We start from the raw sequence: 19,584 nt of genomic DNA, 5'->3' as shown, positions 1-19,584 counted from the left end.
AGACGGTTACTTACCATTAAAAGTAGCGAATTCCGTAAACTACCTTCAATTTCGAATAAGTTTGGTTATTGCATTTTATTGTTCGTGTTATGATTGATTGACTTGCGTAACCAGCAAATACTTCGCTCTTATCCTGATTTTCATATTACAGTGCAATAATAACGATCCCATGAACACATTTGCATAATTAAATTCCACCATTATGTCCATGACATAACTTGGACATTGGACAGAACATGGACATAACTTGTACACAACGTTTATTACGTTTAGTTATTGCTCGTAAGTTATTAAAGTTATTTTGAGTCGAAACATTTGCTCTACGGAAGGTGGAGATTAATTCCACACTCCATAATTTGCTCGAAACTTTGCTCGAGACGGAATTATTTTTTATTATGTAAAATACATCAATAGATTTGTGTGTTGACACATGTTGGTTTAGTAATAATATTAGAATAAATTTCACGGAATAGATCTATTTTTGACTATAAATTATACTCGAGCAAATCATAAATAAAAATGAAAGTTTCAGTGTTTCACATGGTAACACTGACCCAGTATTAAAAAAAAGTTAAAAGTCAGTTGAAGTTGGATGAATCCGTTGATGACAGGAGTGCAGTTTCAATAAACGTGATTTCAAATTTTATGTTAAAAAACAACAAAAATATCAAGGGCACCTTAGTTAATATCTCATATTAAACCAAGATGGAAGTAACTGATGAGAATCTGGCTACCTTAGCAAACTACTTGCATCAAACTCTGAATCCTGATCCTAACGTGCGGCGACCCGGTATGTTGAAATGTCATTGTTTTACGCGTTATTTCTTCTCGTAATCTAGATCTAGCCAAAACAATAACTATAAACCTGACCTGCACATTATAGACGGTAAAACCAAGGCTAAAACTGGTTGCAGAACGTTGTTTTCTTTTGCATTACGCGTATCTTGTGTTTGTCGTCTTTGTTAAACAAATTAACCAAACTTTTAGTTGTAACACTATGTTTAATTCCCATTTACATGTTAATTGTTACCTTTCCGTGAAGTAAAATTCATACATGTGTTTTCAAATCAAAAACAATGTGAGCCTGGTATAAATTATTTTGAGTTTAGCGAGAAAGACAACATATTCTTGTAATTATTTACACTCACAGAATATGTTGGTGCCCAAACTCTGTTTAGACAGAACTAGGTTTAAAAATGAGACACATGGATGTCTGCTTATTGCTATGTACTATGGGCTAGCTATGTTTTCCTTCCTCAGTTTAATAGAAGTACAGCAAGCAAGTAACATTTGCATAATAAATAGGAACATAATTGTTATTCAGCAAAAACAGGTGAGCAGCAACATTCAAACTCAACCTTTTGTCTGTGTATGGATCATGACTGAATTCTAAGTCATCTTTTTGCATTTTGAGAAAAATTTATTCTGCTCTGTACAGCAGTGCAACCTAGGTAGTGGTGGTAGTGGCTCTGTGAGCTGTAGACCTTAGGAACACCCAAGCATGATTTGCTTGCCCTTATCCCATTCATTTGGGGTTGGCGCAGCATGGTTTTCTTCATGGGAGGTTAAAGAAAAATAACAAACGGAAAACTTAGTTGAGTTCTTCAAATTTAGACTCAAAAGACTATTTTTATTAAAACTAGACTGACTATTGTAACTTCTGACATGGCATGGCATTTAACTGACTCGAAGCTTTACTTCTTTCTAGCGGAGAAGTTTCTGGAGAGTGTAGAAGTGAACCAAAACTATGCTATCCTGCTGCTGCACCTGGTGGACAAAGAGACCGTGGACAGCACCATCAGGGTTGCTGCAGCCATTGCCTTCAAGAATTACATCAAGAGGAACTGGCCTGTGGTATGTTATCTTTTGCATATTGTAGCGGAGAAGTTTCAGGAGTGTAGAAATGAACCAGAACTATGCCATCCTGCTGCTGCACCTTGTGGACAAGGAAACCATGGACAGCACCATCAGGTTCACCGCTGCTAAGGTTGCCTGGAAGACAAGACCTTCTACTACCTTTAATTACATTGTAAATCTGTTATTGAATTTTTTTTTGTAGTGCAATAAATTTAGTTTAATGCCAATTTCCGCCATTTTAAACTTTTTTCAAAAAAACTAAACAATAGGAAAAATCTGTCTTACTACCGAATCTGCTCACGAAGTCGGTTGAGAAATGCAACCTACACAGCATATAAAAACTTTTTTGTCCAACCTGAAATGGAGACCTCCGCTAACGCTCGGTTAATTAACTTTCAGGAAGAAGACAGCACTGACAAGATCCATGCATCAGACCGAGCAACAATCAAGACCCTCATTGTCTCCCTCATGTTGAAGTCTCCGGAATCCATACAGAGGCAGTTCAGTGATGCCGTCTCCATCATTGGCAAGTGCGACTTCCCGGATAAGTGGCCCGGGCTCATTCCAGAGATGGTTGAGAAGTTTGCTACAGGTAATTATGATTATAACTACAAGATATTTTTACAAGCTTTTATTTAACTAACATTTTTAAGCTTCTATTTAACTTGTATGTATGTTAATTTGTGTGGGTCAAAACTTGGAAGTGAAATTTGACCTACTTCCTGATTTGCGATTGAGCTGAAATTTTGCATAAGTATGTAAATCGGATGACAATACAATATTATGATGACACAGGTCTGATCTAATGATCATAAGCTATCGAATTTTTTTTTTAGATGTGCAATAGGTAAATGGACAGATAATGGTACATTAACCAAGTGCAGTCGTGTTTGGCCCCATAGAACTTTGAAGGGGTGCATTTTTAAAATGGTTGAGAAAAAACATAGGTATGGAGGGTGATTTGTCGATAAAATTGATCTTATTATACGTGGTTAACGGCTCCACTATATGTTTACAAACAAATTGTATATCATACATTAATTTAACTTAAAATTATCATTACAGGTGACTTCCATGTGATAAACGGCATTCTTCGCACTGCACACTCCCTGTTCCGTCGCTACAGGATAGAGTTCAAGTCACAGAAACTGTGGGAGGAAATCAAACATGTGCTTGACAACTTTGCTAAGCCGCTCACTGACTTGTTTGTGGTAAGTATATACACTAAGTTTAAGTAGCTTGTACAGGGTGGGCAAAAAGGAGTGATACATTGTTTTTAAATTTTAATTATATTAATTACAAAAATAACTAAATATTTTTTCATACGTATATTATTCAGGGTTGGCAATTGTATACGGAAGATAATTTCTGCCATATGTCTATCTAAAATTACGTTTCTATGCTAACAAATTGATGAAATTTTAACAATTAAAACTGACTATCGGACACAAATGTACTGAGATAACGCGAAAATATGCTGAAAATTGCGATGATAAAGGCTTACATTTACCTGCTGTTAGAGGTGGTTAGTAAACCCCCTTAGTGGTTTTCACAGTTTTATTGAATGAGTAGATAAACTAAATACCGTACGTAATGAATTCTGTTTCCTTTTTAGTAATAAAAGCAATGCGAGGAAGCCTGGAAAGGAGGCGTCTGTATTGATATACGAGTATTACAGTGTATATAATCCCCAATCATAATTAGCCTAGCGCATTCACTGCCAACGAAATCGCGCTGTTTTTTCTGCTTTACATTGTAAAGCTCCTACGAGCGGATAACCCGCCTAGCGGGTCGCTAGCACGGAGGCCAAAATTGTTGTAATATAAATTGCAAAATATTTTCTTACCTAAAGATTTTATACTAACTACATCCTCTCTTCCAGGCAACTATAGATCTAACAACAAAGCACGCAGACAACCAACAAGCCCTCCGAGTAATCTACGGTTCTCTAGTACTCATCTGCAAGGTCTTCTATTCTCTCAACTACCAAGACCTGCCAGAGTTCTTCGAAGACAACATGCCTATCTGGATGCCGAACTTGCTAAATCTGCTGCAAGTCAAAGTGCCGTGCTTAGAAGATGATGGTGTAAGTATTTCATGTAATACAAGCCAGCAATATATCATGTATCTTTGTGAATGTCAGCTGCCCCTCCGTTGGTCGGTTAAGGAACAATAGCCTCCTAAAAGTACATTATATTTCTTTTATTTTTTAAATTTATGACGTAAGCATGTAGAAATAAATAGTCTTATATGAATTAAGCCAGCAACTCATAAGTGTTGTAATGTGGGGATATTATACTGAAGCATTGTGAACGTCAGCCTATGGACGCCTGCAACTCCATTGTTCTATATATTCAGAGTTCGGAACCGGTATTAAAAAAAACCCTGAAATAGCTCAATATATTGAATTAATATATTGAACTGTTTACATAAGACTGAATCATGTATATGAGTAACATTTCGTATTATTAGATTGTCCCATTCAAAATTAAATAATAAACTAAATAACGAAAAAGAACATAATAACATAGCGCCGCTAAAGAAGTTTTCACTTCAAAAAAATCTAAAAAATATAATTCTTATAGGCCGACGAAGACCGCCCAGGTGTTATGGAAGATCTTCGCTGCGAAGTATGCGAGTGTGCAGCTTTGTACGCGCTGAAATACGAAGAAGAATACGCTCCGCACGCTCCCGGCTTCGTCACGGCGGTGTGGCACGTGCTGCTGGCCACGGGGCCGCAGGCCAAATACGACGCGGTGAGTACATGTTCGAAAAATAGCATATTCGGCGAACAAGGTCCATTTGTAAAATTGATTACGGCCCGATTTGCACATTGATTACACAAGTCAACAAAAAATAAACTTTTTCACCACATCAACTCGTAAAGGCCCTCTTGATTGTTCAAAAGCTAATGAGAAAGTTTCATTTTATCCACATGTGGGGCAAAGTAATCAGATGCAAATTTTGAGCCGTATTTTGCATGATAATTTTTTAATTAAGTTCATTTGGATTTGATTTGTTTTTTTTTTGGTATTTCATAGTATTTGGTATTTAGTAGTATTTTCCTCGCGTTGGTGTGGTGAAAAATGTTGTGTTTCACTCGGAGGCAAAGTTGTTGTTTAACCCTCATGCCTTGAAGCTGAAGATAGGAAGGCGTGGCGCGAGCTTGTGAAGGCACTTTGCACCTCTGGGGTGCTTTAGGACAACAACAACAATACGTCGGAAACGGACAAACGATGATTAGCGGCATCGTAACTTAAGTACACGTTTATGAATAACGGGGTTAGTGAATAGCATTGCCGTATATGGCGACGCAGTGAAATTAGGAAGCAAACTTTATGTACCTAATGAAACTATGCTTTCATTCTTCTTTCATTTTGCTTCATTAGTGACGTGTGAGAAATCAAAATTTGACATAACTTGAGACTTTGATTTTTTTGTCCTTGAGGACAAAAATCGTGTTGACCCGTGGCGCTATTATTAAATGCGAGTTCATATATTTGCTACATAGTATGTAGCATTAATGAAAAAGTTTTAAATTTGATAAAAACACTATATTTTACAATATAAATAATCAACTTAAAAAAGACAAAGATCACGCAAAATAAATAATTCTATTTTTAACGACCTCTACTATAGTTGACAAAGTACTACACTTTTCGTTCTCAAAGTACTACTCGCTACGCTCGTGAATCTATTATAGATTTTTTCGCTTGCACAGGATTCTAAATAAGTACTCGAAGAAATACCAACCTTTACTCTCTTATTGTACAAATATCTTGATTAATTTGTTACTAAAAATTCTAAAATAAACAAAAAAATATATTGAATTGAAATAACTATTATTTGCAGCTGGTATCAAACGCCCTCACGTTCCTGGCCAAGATAGCAGAGAAGAACAGCTACAAGAGTCTCTTTGAGGACCCGGCGACCCTCAGCAGTATCTGCGAGAAAGTGGTCATCCCTAATATGGAGTTCAGAGGTAGGTTTCTTGTACCATTTTTATCCAACTCCCTAAAAGGAATATCATCATCAATTCATTAGAAACTTTTTTTTTCTTCAATATATGTATGTATGTTCACCGATTACTCGAAGACTATTACCTGAAGATGTAGACATAGACCATATATTTTTTTTTTTTTATATATTCTTTTTACTTGGTCCCATTGTTATCAAGTCCGGATCTGATGACGGGGCTCTGGAGAAGATGAGGGAACTTTTACCATTATAGGCACACTTATTTTTCATTATCACAACAATATACTTCGCCCCCTATCATCAAATTAGGTTCTTAAATTCTTTTTTCTGTACAGAATCCGATATGGAACTCTTCGAAGACAACCCAGAAGAGTATGTAAGAAGAGACATAGAAGGTTCAGACGTGGACACTAGACGTCGAGCCGCCTGCGACCTAGTACGGACGTTAGCCCAGCATTATGAGGAGAAGATGATGAATATCTTCGGACAATATGTACAGGTAAGAATGAACCCTATCGACAAAATAATAAGTGTAAGTTTAGAATAACCACGAAGGTTATAGAAGGCGTGGATACTACAACTCAATCACTTGTCGCGTTCATTCAGCCCAATCCCCTGAGGTTGGAGCTGCAGGTTACTGCCCCGGCGGCATTCCCACATTTCTCCTCTAATCTTGTTTTCCTGCATAACAGGACATCTTTAAGTTCGACGTCCTTTAGTTCGCTATCTTTCAGTATGTCTCTACCGAATGTATTATATCGCGGTGCGGCATACATAATACATTCTGCTAGTAAGTGTAAGCAAGTAATATAGCAAGCAAGTGCAATAAATTTTAAAATCGCATTCTGTCGAGCTTCCAACTTCGCGACCCTTAGGACGAATCCGGACTTTACTCGATGTCATCGACCTCCGTAAGGTAATGCAGACGGGACACATTCAGCAGCGTCGACGGTATTGCAGGGCGCAACAAAAGGTTGGGTCCAGTCGGTGCGGTGCCGCACTGATACTGACGAGCCGGTTCTCTTCTCTTTTCCACATTCTTGAAACCATCCTCGTCGATTATGAGGAGAGGAGATGTTGAACAGTTTCTATAGGATCTATAGGACAAATTAATATAACACGGGTGGGAAAACTGGTGAAAAATATTGTAGCAGATTCGATACCGGAGAAATCGTTTATATCACAAAGTCAAATTTGTTTGTTTCAGCTAATGTTAGCGAAGTACTTGGAGCAGGGCGCCGCCGCGTGGCGCGGGAAGGACGCCGCCATGTACCTGGTGACGTCACTAGCGGCGCGCGGCTGCACGCAGGCCAGCGGCGTCACGCGGGCCTCGCCGCTCGTCGACCTCGTGCACTTCGCCACGGAGCACGCCGCGCCCGAGCTGGCCAGGCCTGATGGTAATATATCTTCACCGTGAGACTCATCTGGGGGCACGGTAGCCACCCTTCGGGGATTATATATTAGGGATGTTAGGGGATGGAAGGTCATAAGAAACTTACAAAAAGAAGTGAAATCTTACCAAAAACATTTTCATATAAAATGTTGCCATAAGGCTTGCACTGTCAAAAACTTACCAGATCTCATGTAGAGCCAAGCTTCTAACTTGCACGGATACCGGTGCACGGTGTAAGGATACACAGGGACAAGATTCATGTCAGGGTGGCCAAGTTGTTAGACAATTTATACAACTCGGCAATCCTGATAAAATTTTGCCAGTGCGAGCCTTATGGTTTCTTTTTGGCAACATTTTACATGAAACTGTTTTTGGTGGGATGCTTTCTTACTATAACTGTCTCACTGTTACTCGGCGATACTCAACCTGCGGCCCGGGGGGATTTCTTAGGTGGCCCGTAAGGTGATCCTGGAATAGATACATTAACCTTGCCATCCGGACGAAAAATACATCTTGCAGCTCCGGGCTACAAGGCAAAGTCGTCTTTTTGGCGCCCATAAAAGTAAGATTGAGTATGGCTGCTCAAACTTAATGCGCATATGGCGCTAACTTTTACGATGCATTCTTACTACTTCTGTCTCACTCTAACTTAGTAAGAAGCTTAACTTTCTCAAGTTGTACACAAAACAAACAATGCAAATATACCATGCAGCGTTTGTTTAGATGAGTTTAGTTTCGTTGGCATGAAAAAATTCGCGATACCCTCTCAAGATAGCATAGATCAGGGGTTCCCAAACTGTGGGCCGTAGATAGTAAAGAGGGGCGCTGTAAGGCAATACTGCTCACTATTTTATCTATTATTTTCGAATAGACTAGGGCGGCGAGATTAAATTTTAAACTTGTAAGTGCACGGACTGGCGGACTGCTAAATCAGAAGCTTTTGTGCGAAGTGTGAAACCGCCCTTTCTTTTCTTATTACCATAGTCGGTTAACTCGTTCGGTTAACAGTCGGTTTTTAAAATACGTGGCGTTTTTTTTAGATCATAGCCTTTTAAATTTAATATTTATTTGTTCGCAGTAAACGAGCTGCCGGTTCTAAAGGCCGACTCTATCAAATACCTGATGACGTTCAGATCTCTCCTGCCGAAGGACTTGCTGGTCAATGCCTTCCCTCTACTGGTGAGTCACGAGTTTAGTCTAACACCAACATATGACAATCAATAGACCGTATGTCGTTGTAATAAGGTTTACGTATGATTAGTTGGTGGTATAGGGACCGTGCGCGTTGGAGGGTCTGCCATCTTGTGGCCTGAATCGGAACCATAAACATGCACATGTACACGTCACGTGTTTTCTTGTGCATAGTAGGTTCTGCCATCTTTTGGGCTACATCGGAACAAAAAACATCACATTTACGCCTCGCGCCAAAAATCTGACGGCTCCTGTGCTGCCTCCTACAGTTCATGCACGCTCCCTATAAGTCTTCAATATCCAAATGGAGTGAATGATGGATGAAAGCAATTTCATTCGCTATTGTAAAACTATGCATATGAGAATTGTTGCTTTTAGAAAACAAAGTTAGTTCAAGGCAGTGGTCTCAAAACTACGTTCAGCGAAATATGCTACATTTCATACAATCCGGCTCGCGAAAAATGCCAAATTTCATACAGTTTGGCCCACGAAAAGTGCCTAATTTCATGCAATCTGGCCCGCGAAAAATGGCAAATTTCATACAATCTGGCCCGCGAAGTGCCTAATTTCATACAATCCGGCGCGCGAAAAATGCCAAATTTCATCCAATTTGGCCCACGAAAAGTGCCTAATTACATGCAATCTGGCCCGCGAAAAATGCCAAATTTAATACAATCTGGCCCAAGAAAAGTGCCTAATTTCATACAATCCGGCCCGCGAAAAATTTCATACAATAGGGACCGTGCATGAACTGTAGGATAAATCACAGGTGCTGTCAGATTTTTGGCGCGAGGCGTAAATGTGATGTTTATTGTTCCGATATAGTCCACAAGATGGCAGAACCTACTATGCACAAGAAAACACGAAGTGTAAATATACATGTTTATGGTTCCGATTGAGGCCACAAGATGGCAGACCCTCCAACGAGCACCGTCCCTATCCGGCCCGCGTAAAGTGTGAAATTTTATAAGGTAGCGAAGGTCTGCCTGCGGCTCCCTGGTCAAATAATCAGGAAACCCCTAGTTTACGGGATGATTACAATTGGTTGCAATGAAAAAGACAAGTAAGATAGCAAAAAAAATTCAGACCCTATAATAAAAGTTGTTCTATGTACATATAAAAATTACTCTGTATATTTTTTTTCTAGATCGAACACATAAAAGCACGCGGCGTTGTCTGCACATATTCAGCTTGTTGTATAGAGAAACTCATCGGAGGTGGAATGATCACAAAGCCGTCGTTAGAACCACACGCTCCTGCGTTACTTACGACGCTGTTCGCAGCGTTAGGTGACCACGCCTCGCCTGAACAGCATAATGAATATGTCATGAAGGGTAAGTACCAATATTAGTGTTAGTATCAGTATACTTACCGTATAGTATGCACAACATCCTGCTGTATAGAGAAATTCATTGGAGGTGACATGATCACAAAACCGTCGTTAAAACCACACGCCCCTGCGTTACTCACGACGCTGTTCGCAGACTACGCCTCGCCTGAACAGCATAATGAATATGTCATGAAGGGTAAGTACCAATATTAGTGTTATTGTCTGTATACATACCGTATAGTATGCACATACTCCTGCTGTGCAGAAAAACTCATCGGAGGTGGAATGATCCCAAAACCGTCGTTAGAACCACTAGCCCCTGCGTTACTCACGACGCTGTTCGCAGCATTTGGTGACCATGCCTCACCTGAACAATGGCTACACACCCTTATGTTTTATGATATGTATATTTTCCAGTGATCCTTCGTACACTGTCGTACCTACAAAACTCAGGGCTACCTTTCCTCGGCATAGTGCCGCCGAATTCGCTCAAGTGTTGTCCGTGGTCGCCAAGAACCCTTGCAAAATACATTTCAACCACTATCTCTTAAAAATAATCTCGTTGGCACGTTCGAAATTCAATAATATGTGTATTTTCCAGCGATCCTCCGTACCCTATCATGCCTACAAGAGGCCGCGCTGCCATTCCTCGGCACAGCGCTGCCGAAACTCGCGCAAATGTTGTCCGTGGTCGCCAAGAACCCTTGCAAGCCGCACTTCAACCACTACCTCTTCGAGACACTGTCGTTGGCTGTTTCGTAAGTATAGCCGTATTTACCAAAGAATTACAGCTTTTAACCGAATGGTAACCGTCGAACTGAGAAGTATCATCCATAGTACAAGTATAGTCTGTCTCTTTAGGTAGTAGTTCGGGTACTTGAAACATTTATCAGTGAACCAACCAAATAGAAAACTGCCCGGATCTGTTCCTTCACCGTTCTGGCTTTAATATTTAATTTAATCGTGTAATGTGTTGATCTACCCTCAAATACTGTCTCGTTTTAGGTACTTCACTAGGGCGAAGTAATAGCAAAAGTTACAAAACTAAATTACTATTAATTATTCAAATCATCTCCATTTATCCCTATTAGCATGATAATATCAGTGATTACTTTGGTACAAAGACATGTTTCTTACATTTTCCCTGACAATGGCTTATTTTCCTAAGAATTTTTAAGTCCACTTTGGTACTTATTTTTTCTATAAAACTCAACAAATGAAAATCCACATCATATCCCTCAGCTTTCATTTATTATATGCGCCGTGACTAGAGTGAGTACCGTCAACCGGGGCGAATAGGGACGGCTGGGGTGAATAGGCACGAAACTTAATTCACCCCAGCCGTCCCTATTCACCGCAGTATTGGCTATTTTTGATCATTTTTTACGATTTCAGATTGGTGACCAAGTCGAATCCTAACGCCATCACTGCTTTTGAAGACGCCCTATTCCCGATCTTCCAAGAAATCCTGCAGAATGATGTACAAGGTAAAATGATTTTTACATGATTCAAAAGTAAAATACGTGTATTTTTTTTTACCATACTAAAAAATAACATATTGACAGAAAGTTATTTCGTTAGTAGAATTCTCTGCTCGGATATTTACCAGTCGCTTTTCGTGAAAAAAAAAACATCTTGACTAACCTGGACACTGGGTTTGAAATTATTTCGTAAAAGTAATGTTGTCAAGGGGACTTCAGGACGCCTAGCCAAAATGACAATTCTTCGCAGGAAAACGAAAAGCTAATTAATGCAATAGAGGCGTATTGCATTAATATGAAAGAGTGATAGAAAGACAATAGCGTTTCGTTTCGTTTTCTGCAAACGAATGTCATCTCGGTTAGGCTCCAGAGTGCCTTAGCGAGTTTGAAAAGCCGAAACGAAGTTTCTACTTAGTACTTTTTTTTTTTCAATTTATTTTTATCAACACAAATCATACAAAAAATTAAGATACACCACAAAAACTTGTAAAAAGAAGTTTATACGTGGTGCATATACATCACTCCGCTCAACTGCATGCTTAATATTTAGTAGATAGGTAAGTATAATTAAGATAAGGACTTACGTAACCGCTTATTGTACAGAATTCATGCCGTACGTGTTCCAAATGCTGTCGCTCCTGCTGGAGCTGCGCGGCGCGACGGCCTCGGCCTCGGGCTCGGGCGACGCGTACGGCGCGCTGCTGCCGTGCCTCGTGGCGCCGCCGCTGTGGGAGCGCGCCGCCAACGTGCGGCCTCTAGTGAGGCTGCTCTGTGCGTTCGTCACTGCCCGGGCCGAGCTTATATTACGGGAGGGAAAACTTGTAAGTAAACAAACTGATAGAAGTATTAAAAAAAAGTAACGAAGCCCTCCATTGGCGAAGGCTTGGAAGGATTGTGACATTGTCGCGGGCAGAAGCTAGATTTTTTTTTTGTAAGGCCATTAAGATGGCATGTAATCGAGAAATTAGGACCGGATTCGCCGGGGTTAGCTAAAACCACTGGAGGGCTTTGTCACTTTTTCTTTAATATAATGACATCTATTTCAATTTATATATAGTAGTGTGACTACTTAAAAAAAAGCACAAACCAAAATATTTCTTAAATAAAATAATTTTATTAGCTCCCAAAAGTATTTGAACACAATTTTTTTATAAAGTACTCTATCCTCTTTCATTTCACAATTAAAAAGAAGTCAGAAATATGATTGTACGTTTTAAATTATCCTTGTAAAGCTCAATGTACATTACAATGTACATATTCGTTTCAATATACCGTTATAATTTACCCTTTGTCCACAGAATGCCATGCTGGGTGTGTTCCAGAAGTTAATAGCATCTAAAACGAACGACCATGAAGGTTTCTATTTAATACAGACCATGCTGTTCAAATTCGGAGAGTAAGTATTCATATTTTGAGTGCCCCCTATTCAGAAAACGAATATAAATTCACTAATGTAAACTTAACACATTTTTGTCAAAAAAAATATTTTGATACAAGTTTTTATCCCTGATTCAACTGTTCTTTCAACAGGCAACTAATACTCATCTAGAAAATTCTAACAGACCCAAACACATTTAGGTTGCCTTGAGTTGTTTTATCACAGAGTTCCTATGGCCACCTCCTGTGTCCATCGTCAGAACAGCTCGATAGTACCATAATATTGCATTGTTACCCAACTTACATATGTATGTGACGTTTCAGCTCAATTAAGTAATGTGGCTCTGATTTGCAACATTTGACCCAAAAATATACATACTTTGCAAGTTAACCCTTTTCCAGGCATAGTACGATTTATCGACCACATACGCGCCATTAGAATTTCAACTTTAGCATTCCAATTCAAGGTTCAAATTAGATTACACTTTCAAAAAATGTTACTTGTTTTCAAATGAATCATCAAATGGATTTGGAATGGATTGGATTAATTGGAATATATTGGGATTTTTTGGGAAAACCTTGTAGATTGGTGCGGCCTGGAAAAGGGTTAAATAAAAGCTTGTAAAACCATATTTGTTATTGAGTTTTGACTCTATGGTGTGGAAATTAGTAAGTTTTTTTTTAATTTTATTAAATCTTTTTACAGATCCACAATGCAGCCATACACGAAGCAGATCATGACACTGCTCTTCCAGCGCCTATCATCATCCAAGACCACTAAATACGTTCGCGGGCTCATCGCTTTCCTTGGCTTTTATGCAGCGCATTTTGGTGCCGACAACCTTATAGATCTCGTGGATTCTGTTCAAAATGGGTAAGGATAATTATAAGAGAGGAACGTTATAGTAACCCCATAACATTTTTAGATTCTAACTCTAAACCCTCTGCGTCTCTACTAATAAAAATATTATTACCAAAGTAACTCTGTCTGTATGCCTTACATGTCTATATGGTTACCTCTTCACAATGAAGCCTTCGAATCTTTTGAAGTGAAATATTGTATGGAGATAAATGGAGTTGCAGGTGTCCATGGGCGGCGGTAATCGCTTACCATCAGGTGATCTGTCTGCTCGTTTGCCTCCTCTATCATAAACAAAAAGATAGTATAAGTCCCGGGAAAGGACTTAAGATGGTTTTTATCCCAGAAGTCATCCTTTAAGGGGGTGAAAAGGGTAATGGAATTTAGTAGGTACACTAGATATGGAAGTGGAATATGAGAGTAGGTAACTTTACACAGATGCAGTCGCGGACAGAAGCTAGATTTTTGTTTTTTTGCAGCATGTTCGCGATGTACATGGAGCGCGTACTCATTCCCGACCTACAAAAGGTGGATGGCGTGCTAGAACGGAAGGCAGCTGCCGTCGGCTGCGTCAAACTACTCACAGAAGCTAATCACATGAGACAAGGACGCCTCGCACCGTTATGGCCACCGCTCATGCAGGTCAGTCACACAGGGACGAGATTTTTTGTCAAGATCGCCGAGTTGTTAGACAATTTATACTCGGCCATCCTGATAATGATAAGTCATCATATAAAGCGCAACCTAATTCTGGGCTTATACAAGTGGACTGTGTGTTAAAACGCAAGGCAGCTGCCGTCGGTTGCGTCAGACTACCCACGGAGGCTAACCATATGAGAAAAGGACGCCTCGCCCCGTTAGAGCCACAGCTCATGCAGATTAGTCACACAGGGACGAGATTTGACTCCACTGGCTGAAGTCAGCCATCTTAAAATTAGCGAGTCACAATATGAACCGCGGTCTAATTTCGGTTTTATATAAATAACGCACAATGAACGCAAGGCAGCCACCGTTGGTTGCGTCAAACGACTCACAAAAGCTAAGCTACGGAGTAAGGACGCCTCGCACCGTTATGGCCATCGCTTATGCAGGTTAGTCGCACGGGACGAGATTTTTGTCAAGATCGCCGAGTTGTTAGACAATTTATACTCGGCCATCCTGATAAGTCATCATATCAAACGTCAAACTACTCACAAAAGTTAAGCTAATTGCCATTTGAGGCAAGGACGCCTCGCACCGTTACGGCCACCCCTTATTATTGTATTGCCGGTAAATAGGTTACTTGTCTCTACGGATCTATAAGACCGTGCTCCGCCCCATCCTGATGTGTGGGTGTGAAGCTTGGACACTAACACTCGAGGAGGAGAACAGCCTTCTAGTCACAGACCGTAAGATGTTCCAAAAGATTCTTGACACCCGTCGAAAGAGACAATGGCAGTTGGAGGATCCAAAAGAATGCCGAAATAGAACAACTAATAGCCGAGCCGAATATAATAAGTGAGACCGCTGACTTGGGCACCTCGAAAGGACTTACTTGGGTCGACCAACTGGACACCGTCCTGTTGGTCATGTTGGGCGGATAGGGTGGAGGCAGATCTCCGTGAGCTTGGCATCGGCGAAAGCTGACGTGAATCCGCTCTGGACCGAGCAAAGTGGCGTGCTCTTGTGTTGGACCAAGACTCATTTTGGGTCTTCGCGCCAGCGAAGCAAGTAGTAAGTAAACTTGCCTGCTAGTCAGATTAAATACATTATTTTTTCGAACTGTCGAAACGAGATTAGCCACTATGAAATGTCAGTCTAACCATTTTTGTAGGTAGATAAAAGTCTACCCAGGGTGGGCATCTTACCGAGCGTATACGGCTTAGAGCAGTTTTTAAAGCTTTGAACTTTTATATAGGTATATATTTCGTTGTACCAATAAATATAATTCATAATCATACAATCTTTATTTGCAAGAACACGGTTTAAAGGCATAAAATTAAACAAAATTTTACGTGCTCAACCTTGATGCAGGTGTACAAATTTGAGGTGCATGCAATGTGCTGCTAAGAGCATCACTTCGTTTCTTAAAAGCTAGTATTATATATTTATCAAACATTATTATACTTAATTACATTATGTTAAATATTCCTTAATACTATAAAAACATTTTTCTTGAAGTCATTATGTCAACTTAATAGGGTTGTTTCCATCTACAAATCTTAGGGCAGAATTGTATTCCAATAAATTCTTTTGGATTATAAGAACACGTTAAACTACTTTTAGGGGACAATCTTCAAAGAGCGTTTTGGGCGCGAAAGCATCTGACAAAATATATTTTGTTAATTTAACATATTTAAAGTCGAATTTCAGGACAACTTTTAGTTAATATAGAACGTAATACAAGCGTTTCAAAAAATTGGAAACAACCCTATTTTAAATGAATTATTACTTTCTAATTTAATTTCGCCAGGTAATTTGTTATACATGGTTATACACATATTAAAACAGTTATTTTTATAAATATAAGAGCGGCAAGGAGGCTGGTGCAGTAAATTCTTGTATTGCTCCCTTGTGTGTCTTGTACTTGTCTCACTACGAGATGTGAATAGGTTTGGGTTATCTTTGACAAGTATGCATGCATCTTTTATAAATTGGCATGGGAGCGGTAATATGCTAAGTTTTTTAAACAACGGTTTGGAACTTTCGAAACACCACGTGTTATCAAGAGCACGGATACATTTCTTTTGAACTATATAAACCCGCTCTACGTCTACAGAGTTTCCCCACAACACTAGTCCATAACTTAACACTGAAGATGCGTATCCATGGTACGCCATGAGCGCGGCTTCTCTTGAGACCGTTTGTCTCAGACGCTTAAGAGCAAGCTGATTTAACTTTTTACAAATATTATCTATGTGGAGTTTCCAATAAAAAAATTTATCAACCATATTAAATTAGATATTTTCTGTTACCAGGCGTTGATCTCCCTATTCGAGTTACCGACGGACTCCACGTCGCTGCCCGACGACCATTTCGTGGAGGTGGACGACGCGCCCGGCTACCAGGCGCAGTATTCACAACTCACATGCGCCAAGGGCGCCAACAGCGATCCTCTATCAGGTATTGTCTCTCATTAGACGACTAGAGGCTCTGTGAGTCGTAGAAACCTACCGGAAGAAAACTATGTAAGTAGTAGTAACAAAACAATAAATGATTGATTGATTGAAGTCGCGGATTGCGCAGTGAAACCTGTGCTATTTGTTAATGCACCTTGCTTAACCTGTTGTGGGTGGGTCAAAAAGGCATTTACGAAAAAATGGCCTTAAAATGTGGTCAGGATCCTAACTACGCACAGGCGAGAGGTTGAGAACTTTTATATATCCAATTTAAGCGGCATAATTTACAGTCTTACCAAAAACGTATTGTTATATTTGAGAAAAAGTTTCTTTTTTATACGTTTTTTTTATCACACTTGCTCGAATAAGATATTATTTCATGCATGTGTACTGCAGGACAAACGTCTATATTGTTCCCGTGGGAGTTATGGATTGTGAAAAAAAAGCTATAACTCCCTCGGGAGCGGTAGCCTCTTTTTTTATTATATCACTAATTCATACAAACTAAGTAGCGTAATTGAGTTTTACTTTTAAAATACTGACGTTTATAATTTGATATCCATGTTTATGTTTAAAAATAAAAATATCTAATTTTAAAATTTTATAGCCGTTTAAAATATTTTTTACATAATTTTCAATAGTGGCTGAATGCCGAATAGGTCTGTGCCTTCGATGCCTAACCCGTCAAAAAACTTAATTTTTTTTATTTATTTAATAGCACTTTAATTTTTTTTTACATAATTTTCAATCGTGGCTGAATGCCGAATAGGTCTGTGCCTTTGATGCCTAATCTCTCAACAAATGACAATATGGCGTAATAATGTAAAATTTAGTTTTTTCTTCGCAAGTGTGATGAAAAACATGGTGTGTAACTCCGGGGGTATTACAAACTCGCTTCCAAAATTTCACCTACCCCTCTCGTTGCACAATACACGAAGTATAAATGAAGTGATCTCTTCCAGTGATCACGGACCCGCAGCGCTTCCTGGCGGAGAGCCTGGGCGCGCTGTCCCGGGGCTCGCCGGGCCTGCTGCCGCCGCGCGTGGCCGCGCTGGACGAGCCGCACAAGAACGCGCTGCACGGCTACTTGCAGCGGTACAACGTGCAGATATGCTAGCGATTATAATTATATTTTGTGCTCTTCAAAAAAAAATTCAGACGATTCCCAAGTTACTGCTCTGTAATACTTCGGAATTTTAAACTCGTCAGCACTAGCCGTTGATGATTTTTTTTAAAACAAAATAGCATTTCGTACGGAATAAGCGCCCTAATCAGAAAGACTAACCACATTATCCTGCTATATATGCTGTCGCTGCCCTGATCGAGCCACATAAGAACGCGTTGCACGGCTACTTGCAACGGTACAACGTGCAGATATGCTAGAAAATCTAATAGTGACGTAACATTTAAGTTTAATTTTGTAATCTTCAAATAAAATCTGATCATTTCCAGTTTGCTAACCCACTATGTCTAATTCGTCTTCACGCCGTTTGGCAACGCCTGCCAATGATACCAATCTTCCCTTTTTGTTTTACACGCATTAGGGAGGCGCATAGCGACATCTACCGTAACGTAATGTTCTATGTTAGGGGCACCAGTTCCAAGTTGGACTGAGAATTCGCCAGTAACGATGTACTAAAACATACTAAAATAATTTTTATTAAACAGATTATGTCTGCGAGCGTTAGTAAAATGTTTTATTCTAAAGGAATATAAAGACTCGCACGCTTCTGGTGAGCATCGGTAGCTAATTTGGTTTAATGCGATCGGACCGGTATTCCGAAACGTCGCAAGTTCGAATCGTTCGTATTAAATTTAAATAAGCATTGTAATACAAAAACAAGCACATTTTCTTAACAAGTAACTATAGGTTTCTTTGCAAGAGGGATCAGTGTAAAAAAATGACGTGTGTGAAAGCTAGGCTTAGACTAGCAAGAACTTTGCGTGGTGATTTAAAGGTGCAGGGTAGCTGAATTCTTAGACTTAAATCTAATTTACAAATTTCTACTTATTCAACATATAAGAAATCAGCTGCACTCACCATCCACCTCGGTAGAACCGTAAAACTACAACGTATTTCCTTTCCTATTTAATTTCTTAATGTTTGATTTAACTGTAAGTTTACACTTTGTGGTTACCTATAATTAGCTGTGCAATAAACTTAAGATACCTATCGACCTATAGCTAACAATGTATCATTATAACCGCTGTTGGCAGACCTGTTTGAATAATAGTACATTACTAAAGAGGCCGGGACGAAAGGGGTTGCCGGCCGAAAACATATAGACGGCCGAGCGAGCGAGACCGGTTAGGTCTGAGGCGGGCAACCCCATATTTCCCGCCGAGGTATGTATAGTGCTTTTCTCAAACATGCAATGAAATAAACAACAAAAAATCAAAGTTTTATTTTTAACCAAATTATAAGTAAACAAGACAAAAACTAAAACTAACGCGTGTATATTACTATTTCGCTATATTTTAACTCGGTTTAATAGTCAACAGATACTTCATACATTTATATTTATTATCATGTTACTTCAAAAAAGTACGAAAGCTCGTTTCTGAACGTACCTTTAGAATTGACACTTGTAATTATTGACAATTTTTCTTAATTCAGGTGGGGTGCAATCAATAATCATTTCTCAACTCGTATTGAATTATTTATAACAAAACAAGATTACAAACATCAAATTAAATCCGATAAAACAGAATTACAGCGAAAAATTATCAAGTTTCCCGCCAAACCTCTTTTTTTAGACATTTTTACCGCTTCCTAATATTTAGATGAAATATTAATATTTCAATGTGTATATGTGAAAAAAAATGATATTAATGTGTTATTTGTAATGTTCATGTGGATTTCTTATTTAAATAAAACTGCACTAAGCACATACCAAATCGTTTATTGTTTTTTTTTAATACGCATAGTGGCAGAATGTCATGATGCCTGTGCCACAAATTTATGTGGAATGGAAATTAAAAAAGAGGACTTTGCCGGCCGAGGCCAAAAAAAAATGTAA

At 39.2% G+C, this 19,584-nt stretch overlaps 1 protein-coding gene across 2 annotated transcripts; it reads left to right on the top strand.

Annotated features, from left to right (window-relative positions):
* Positions 1 to 595: 595 nt before the first annotated feature.
* LOC133530009 (exportin-2) lies at positions 596 to 17,691 on the top strand. Of its 2 annotated transcripts, none has more exons than XM_061867809.1 (19): positions 596 to 790; positions 1,709 to 1,854; positions 2,257 to 2,449; positions 2,923 to 3,068; positions 3,740 to 3,943; positions 4,443 to 4,613; positions 5,710 to 5,839; positions 6,171 to 6,334; positions 7,043 to 7,232; positions 8,307 to 8,407; positions 9,567 to 9,753; positions 10,351 to 10,507; positions 11,145 to 11,236; positions 11,834 to 12,051; positions 12,529 to 12,626; positions 13,314 to 13,481; positions 13,946 to 14,108; positions 16,424 to 16,568; positions 17,527 to 17,691. In XM_061867809.1, exons 1-19 carry the CDS (start codon positions 706 to 708, stop codon positions 17,679 to 17,681), a joined length of 2,913 nt encoding a protein of 970 aa, XP_061723793.1. In that variant the 5' UTR covers positions 596 to 705; the 3' UTR covers positions 17,682 to 17,691. The 2 variants fall into 2 exon arrangements, with proteins under 2 accessions (XP_061723793.1, XP_061723794.1); XM_061867810.1 differs by lacking the exon at positions 596 to 790 and adding an exon at positions 850 to 1,333.
* The last annotated feature ends 1,893 nt before the right edge of the window (positions 17,692 to 19,584 follow it).

Source organism: Cydia pomonella, chromosome 22 (assembly GCF_033807575.1).
Source record: "Cydia pomonella isolate Wapato2018A chromosome 22, ilCydPomo1, whole genome shotgun sequence".
Taxonomy (NCBI): Eukaryota; Metazoa; Arthropoda; class Insecta; order Lepidoptera; family Tortricidae; genus Cydia; species Cydia pomonella.
This window is presented reverse-complemented; position numbering and strand designations above follow the sequence as displayed.

Bases quoted from the DNA above. Each gene is read 5' to 3' on its own strand.
- LOC133530009 (XM_061867809.1), top strand. From the start codon at position 706: ATGGAAGTAACTGATGAGAATCTGGCTACCTTAGCAAACTACTTGCAT. The intron at 3,069-3,739 runs GTAAGTATATAC...CCTCTCTTCCAG, and splicing joins CGCTCACTGACTTGTTTGTG to GCAACTATAGATCTAACAAC. The intron at 3,944-4,442 runs GTAAGTATTTCA...TAATTCTTATAG, and splicing joins CGTGCTTAGAAGATGATGGT to GCCGACGAAGACCGCCCAGG.